At 39.5% G+C, this 7,640-nt stretch overlaps 1 protein-coding gene across 1 annotated transcript in view; it reads right to left on the bottom strand.

Moving 5' to 3' along the window:
• Nucleotides 1-293: 293 nt before the first annotated feature.
• Nucleotides 294-7,640, bottom strand: part of VSTM4 (V-set and transmembrane domain containing 4) — a 90,397-nt gene continuing 83,050 nt past the window's right edge. Inside the window, exon 8 of the mRNA XM_079135850.1 lies at nucleotides 294-3,018. Within this exon, the coding sequence (XP_078991976.1) occupies nucleotides 2,893-3,018 (126 nt within the window). The 3' untranslated portion in view covers nucleotides 294-2,892. The remainder of the gene's footprint in view (nucleotides 3,019-7,640) is intronic.

Here is a 7,640-nt window from a genome sequence, read left to right as displayed (position 1 = left end):
TATATCATTTTTACACCAAAAAGAATTAGAAGGTGGCAGGCTTGGCTTTTTCTTCTTTTTCCACAGAGTCACAGTGCTGTAGTATAGAGGTGATCCAAAGGAATCCTAGCCCTTTCCTCCATTATGACTTTGGGCTTTGACATGGCAAGATAAGTTCATTCTGGTGTAATTTCATTACCCTTCCTTGTTTCCTGCAAAAGTTCCTTGACAACCCTGGCCTAAGTCAAAATTCACCACCATATTTGGGCTTACCCACAACCTGCCTGTAGGAAATCACGGCACTCTGAGCAATGTTTGTTTTAACTTCTTTAATTTTCTTTAATTAGCAATTGTCCACTTTGAAAATGATTCATCTATAGTTGTTCTTACACTAAGAACAAATTGAAGAAGTTTTTCTATTTTCTTGTTGAATGATTATGTTTCCCTTTAGTTTCAGAAATGTCAGGTACATGGCCTATTTGAAAGAGACTGAGTGAATAGACACACTTTTTAAGTTCACAATGACAAGAACAGCAAAAATTGTCACTTCAGACAAGAACTGGGTTCAAATCATCCAGTGCCTCCCTTTGTGAGCAGACCTTGGATGGTTTGTTCCTGGAGAAGACAGTGGAGAGGCCCTGAGTGACTGTGATCCGTAGCTTCCAGTACCCCATGAGAAGCATTTCCAGTGGGGGTTGGTTAGCAGACTGTACACCTTGGTTTGGATGTGTGCAGCTATGAGCAGAGTTTGGGAGAAAAATGTTGAAATGAATCTGTAGCAAAGACATATTTTAACTGGCTCTGAAAAGCCCATGCTCTTCATAGTGGAATGTGTTCATTTCCATATATAATGACCTACACTCTCATTAGACTTAAAAGGTTGGGTTTGGAGGCCTGAGAGCCTCAGAATGTATTGCCTTCTATGCCATTACCCTCCCTGACATCTCCTCTTCATATGCCCTGCTCTCCCTCCCTCTTGGAAACCCAAAGCTTCCACCAACCCATATAGCTCTTTGTGTCTCCTATGTCCTCAAATCATTATATAACCATCTGCTGGAACATTGTCATGATAAAAATATATTTCCTATGATAATTATGATATGAAAGGTGTATTAACCATAAATTGTCCTCTCCCAGAAAAGATGTCCTGGGAAGTTCTAATGAGTTCTTTCAAATGGTCTTTGTTCCTCAAAATCTGTGTAGTATGTTCACTAACTTGAATATCTGGCAGAGAGGGCAGGAATGAGCTGTAGGTGTCAGTCAGAGAGGATGAACTTCCACTTTGTAAAGGCAGGCCATTTTTGCTTTCAGGAAACCAATAGCTGCTTCCATTTGGACCCTTTCCAATAAACCATAAGAGGCACTCAAAAGGTATCATGGGACTTTGGAAGCATTATTGTCAGGTTAAATTTGTGGACCAAAATTTGTTTTTTAAAGCTATTGCAATGAAAGCCTTAGAAATTTTCACTTTGGAAATGCAGATTGGTTTTAATATAAATGTCAAAAAAGTTCATTTGTGTAGCAATTTATAGCTTCCAGAAACTGGCAATACTTATTGTCCCATTTTACCCCCAAGAATTCTACAAGAGGTTAATTCCCCTTTACATACACCTAGAGTCTGAGGCTATTAGGGGATAAGAAACTCAACCAAAGTCACACAGTGATATGAAGAGGCACAATTCACACCCCAAATGTGTTTAAAATAGATAATTTATCATATATACATGGTCCAATACAAAGTCGATTTCTATAGTGTGCAGTAAATAGCCACCCAGAGTACACTCACGTATCAAAAAACATCCTTAAAACATAGCAACAGGATGACTTCTCCTAAATGAATCCACCTTCAGTGAGTCCAAGATTCCTGTACATCATGCAGGTTCACAGAGCAACTTCATGGATTTATGTTCCACACATCCATGATGCCCACCCAAGCCTACTACAATTCATGTCTAAGGTTGAGATGGGCAAGGCACTTGGCAAGCACAGGGTCTTCATGACACAAGTTTTCATCATGATTTCTATTCCTTATTCCCCTACCCTGAGGGAACCTGGTGGAAGACTTGCTTTCCCATGAGCGGGCATTCAGTGAGTGAGTCGACCCAGCACACTTTGAAGAGGCCCACTGCTCCAGTGTGACCATTGTTGGCAAACTTGGTTCTTTGGAAATGGGTGAGCAACGTTTCTCCGTCAGTCTAGGTTCACTCTGCTGAGGGTGGGCAGCCTTTCAGAATGGTGTCCTTGACCTGCAACCTCAGAGAATCGCAAGTGGAAACACAGGTACCAGAGTTTTCAAAGACAAACCTCGGGCTTCCCCCGAATCAGCCCTTCTGCCCTTAACCACCAGGATCACCGCATCTATTTAAAACAATGGATGCCATCCTAAGTGGCTGCTTGCACAGGTGGTCTGCTGTGCTCTGGGTGCCCTGGCAATGTTATCTGAGTCTTGGAAAGCCAATTACTACATGTCTACCATCTTACACTTTGGCCTATAATAGCATTTCCTGTAGCTATAAACCAGGAGCTCAATATCACAGTTACAGGAAGGGTTGACGAATTGGAGTTAAGATTTTTAAAAAGACTTTAACAAATTAAAACCCAGGGAAAGAAGAAAAAGGGTGTTGGGGTTGGCTCAGCAGTCTCCTGAGTTACTCTCAGAAGCAGAGTCCTTTGCCCCAGGGCTCAGGCCCCAGAGCGGCTTGTTTTGGGAGATTCATCCAAAGGCTGCAGCCCCTATTTCTGCAGGAAGAGCAGCCTTGTACCTTTGAAGGCACCTGGAATGTGTTGGGAAGGGACTCCCCATCACATGAAAGGCACAAGTGGAAATATAAAAATAGGGACTTTGTTTCTGAGGTTTCATAAATAACTGGGTGGTGGGGATGACACAGAATCGCAGGAGAGGAAATGGTGGTGCTACAGCTTGTTCTCTTCAAAGAGGATCTGCGCATACACGGTGCTGCTGGGGACACCTTTGGCAGGCTGGGGGGGTTTGGTCAGCTCCAGCTCGGCATAGGTCAAGTTCTCCTCCGCAATCTTTGGCTATAAAAACAAAAACACAATGGTAGCTGACCACAGGCAGTTCCACAGCACACGGTCATTCTTCAAGTAAGCATTTTCATAACCTTTGGGGGGGTCTTAAAGGGAAAAGCATGGGACCAAAATCCTAAAGGATATATAAAACCCAATAACACCGTTAATAAGCGAACTCTCATTAAGGTGACTCTCATTGTCTTATATCGAACACTATGTCCTGCAAAGATAGACTGTGAGCTGTGTTCAAGTTGATTAGGAACACTTACAAAAAAGTGGTTGACATTAAACCACAAAGAAAACTTCCATTCTGCAAAGTAAAATGTGGTTAATGGTCTCTGTTCAAAAGGAAAATAACAAGTTGGAGACAGAAATGAAACTTCCTAGGAGCATCTTGTAAAGGACTTCATTTATATAAAACTAAAACTTCAGAGTATCTTGAAGATAATGACAAAGAAAATATTACTTGCCAGCAGTATGGTTGAAACATTGCTGGAGAAAATACCAGGTCTTACATGCTTATTGTAAACAATCTGAATTAGATCAAACATCCAATTCAAGAATTTAGAAGAATAAAATGACAGAAAGTAAAACAGAGAAGAAACCAATAAAAATAAAACCAGACTTCAAGAGTCAGAAAACAGATAGACAGAATATCTAAAACCTGATGCTTGGAAAACACCCATAAAATAAACTGAAAAGTAAACTGATCAATATAAAAGAGAAAAAAGCATAAAATTAGTAAAATAGGAAATGAGAAAGGGGTAGAATGTAAACGAACAAAATCTTACAAATTCTTATAAGACTATTTTGTTCAACTTCTTGAAAATATTTTGAAATACTCAGTAAATTGGTAATGTTCCAGAAAAATATAAACAATGCTAACTCCAGGAAATCTGAATGAAATAATTACCATTAAAATAAATAAGGGAAAGGGAAAGAATGAAGTTTTGGCTGTAGTTTGATTGTCATTGTTTTGACTTTGGTCTTTATTTTTAAAAGTTTATGCCCAGCTATCTTTCTTGGCATTGATGTTTCAATGGAGAGCTCAGGTGTATTTTTGAAATAGCTCAGATAAACATTTTTGGCATAACTCTAAGACTAGGAGAGACTAGAAAACTATTATTAAAACCTGGAGCCAGTTTGGTTATCTCATGAAAATTCAGGACAAGTAAATTGTTTACATTCAACTTAAGTTTCTTGCAAAAAATGGCAAAGCAAAAAAGGCTCTTTTCTTTTGAGAGGGAGCATCATCCTAGATGAGGAAGCACAAGGCAAAGAGAGTAGATGAAGAACTCAGGAGGCTAGAAGAAGGAGACAGTAGAATTAATCTGAAATAATGCTCCTATGAATACACCACAGTGAAACCCAGTCATATGAATGGGGTCCTAACTAGAATAAGATACATTCTATCAAAATGAATTCTATTGTCATGTATAACTAAAAAAAAAAAAAAAAAAAAAAAAAAAAAAAAAAAAAAACTCCTTAAAGCCAGGACCTTCTGGTTCAGGTGATCACTGAGCAAACCTGCACAGATCTAGCTGTTTTTCAAGTTCAAAGTTAAGATCCTTCCTAGGGATAAGAGTCTCTGCTTGTCTTTTAACACCAAAAGTCTTTACATTGCTTCTTAGTCTTCCACATCTTACAGGCCAACAAAAACCCTGTTTACATTCTTGCCTTTCCGTTTAATTACATTTCACATTATAATGATTCCATTTAGAAATGCCATGTGTCCTCAAATAAGCACTCAAAACCCAACTCATGTAAATTTTAGAACCAAGATTTATGAAATCATATTGTCCAGGTGTTTTATTGCATTACCTTGAAATTGCATTGTTTTCTAGTGTAGATTATCTGTTTATTCTTAAGTTATTTCATTACGTTTGGATATGAAAAATAACACCAGCGTTCTCAATACAGGTCACCAGGCTGGCTGGGCTGATGTGTTGTTTTCATACATTTTTATGATGTTCCTATAGTAAACATAATTTAATAAAGCCAAAGCACACTAAATAAATAATTGCATCTAGAAAAGCAATAAAAACAAATAAAATTAGTACTTTCATAAGTGGAAAAGGTACTTCAATTACCGCTACAAGCAACAACCCACCATAAAATGTGTACAATCATTTCCCTTATGCATATTTCTGGGATATAATAATTTGATTGAAGATATGAGGCAGCACACAGGAGGCTCGGGATAGTGAAGTGTATACAGTTTCCAACAGAAGATGCATAATATCAGTCCTTGGCATCTTTAAAGAACCTGTTGTTTTTCTGGCAGTCACACTTGTCTAGGACCATCAACCATGAGCTTAATTACATTTCCCAACTTGTTTAACTGGGAATAAATTCTTAATGGCCAATGAAAGGGGGCAAATATATACTCTTCACCAAGCTACTTTTCTTTGCATTGATGCTTCAGTGGAAGACTTAGGTGCTTAGAGAACAATTGGGGGCATGTGATTAAGACTAAGTAAGATTAGTGAACTGGTAGTAAAATCAGAAGCCAGGAGCAGGATGTAATGGTTAAATCGGCAGGTAGCTGCAACGGAGCAGAGCCAGGTGAGAGACCTGCTGCAGGACCCCACCTGCGTTTCGGGTGATGAAAATTCACTGCAACCAAATGAGACAAACCCAATTTAGCTTTAAGCTAAGAAATCACTCCTAGTATCTATGGCAATTCTAGAACTGGAGGGCAGCAACTGGATCTCTGAAGATGAATCAGGAAGTACTTTATTAGTTCCCCCTTTCAAGTCCCCTCCCTACTCTTGGGAGTACAGGAAGGATAGAAGTACAGTCATCCCTCTCTATCTGTGAGTTCTCCATCTGCAAATCTAACCAATTGTGTATTGAAATGTTTGGGAAAAAATCACCTTGATCTGTGCTGAACATGTAGATTTTTTTCTTGTTATTCCCTAAACAATACAGTGTGACAACTATTTGCATAACATTTACACTACATTAGGTATTGTAAGTCATCTAGAGATAATTTAAAGTACATGACAGGATGTGCACAGGCTATTTGCAAATCCCACACCATTTTGCATAAGGGGCTTGAGCATCAGTGGCTTTGGTATCTATGGGGCATTAGCGTCAGACAGACATTAATAACGTTGATCAGTCTGTTCACATCCAAGCTTACACTTTAGATCCCATGGAAGCATGAAGGGAATTGTCAAAAGTAGGATTTACAGGTCTCAGACCTGAGCTGTACCTTTATGTCCAGATGTTGCTGTAGTCACTGGGGAACAGGCAGCAGAGGTGAGCAAACTGCTGGGAAGTCCTTGTAGCCCCTTAGCAAAAGCCCCAGAACTTTCTCAATATGTGAGAAGCAGCACTGCCATTTCTTTTCTACAGGGCTGTTTGGTTTTTGCTCTTTCCTCTTTCACCCAACCTTCAGACACTCATGGTCAGATTCTTTCTATCCTTCAAATAAAGGCCTGGTGTTTGCTATCCATGCATTCCTTGGTTTCTGAGAGGGACTAGATCCAGAACGTCACAGATTCCCAAAGATGCTCAAGTCCCTTGTATAAAAAGGTGTTGTGTTTGCATAGAACCTACACATACATTCTCTGGGTACTTTAAATCATCTCTAGATTACTTATAATGTCTAATACAATATAAATACTATGCAAATAGCTGTTATATTGTCTAGGAAATAATGACAAGGAAAAATATCCATACACGTTTAATACAGATGCAATTATTTTTAAACATTTTCAATGTGGGTTGAATCCATGAACACAGAACCCACACATACAGAGGGCCAGCTGTGTTCAGCTACTTGGTATCTCATATGTCCCCAACACTTTGTCTGATCAACAATTTACTATCAGCCAGGGAGAATCCCTTCCTCAGGTTGAAGGGGGATTCTGTGAGCAAGGGTGGTTGGAGGGGCAGATACAGACAGATGTGGATACATCAGAAGAAGGTTGGAATCTAAGAATCTTCTTTTAATTTGATGAAAGTATTCTTGGAGAGGAGGTGAGGAAAGTCACCCTTTGGCATCATCCTGTGGCGGACTGCAGAGTGTAGGTACAAAAAGAATTTCAACTTCAGTTCAAATGTCAGCTGTGTGACCTTAGGCCAGTTCTCTCACTGATGCTCAGACAATGATACCTGCCTTACTGGACATTATGAGGATTTAAATGAGAGGTTTGTGAACATGTGGGCACAGTGCCTGCCCCACAAAAGGTGCCAAATGTGTATGCTAAAGAAATCAACGCTTTAGTGTCATTGCTTTCCCTATAGAAAATCAATCAAAATACCATCCACTTGTGCATGTTCTGAATTCTTCATGCATCAACAAGAATTATGGAAACAATTAGCCCAGGATATCTTTCCACAATAAGGAACTGATTCTAGGAAATTAGTTATTAGGGGCTAAATGATGTCCAGCAAAATTCCCACATTGAAGAGCTAACCCCCAGTACTCAGAACTGACTGTATCTGAGATGGGCTCTTTAAAATGCTAGTAAAGTTAAAATGAACTCATTAGTACAGGCCCTAATCCAAGAAGACAGAAGCAGAGATCAGGGAGAGACATGTACAAAAAGAGGAGGATGTGAAGACACAGGGAGAAGATACCATCTGCAAGCCAAGAAGCAGAACTCAGGAGAAGCCAGCCC

This window comes from Sciurus vulgaris (assembly GCF_902686455.1).
Source record: "Sciurus vulgaris genome assembly, chromosome: 4".
NCBI lineage: Eukaryota > Metazoa > Chordata > Mammalia > Rodentia > Sciuridae > Sciurus > Sciurus vulgaris.
Note: the sequence above shows the minus strand (reverse complement) of the source record. Positions and strands in the feature narration are given on the sequence as shown.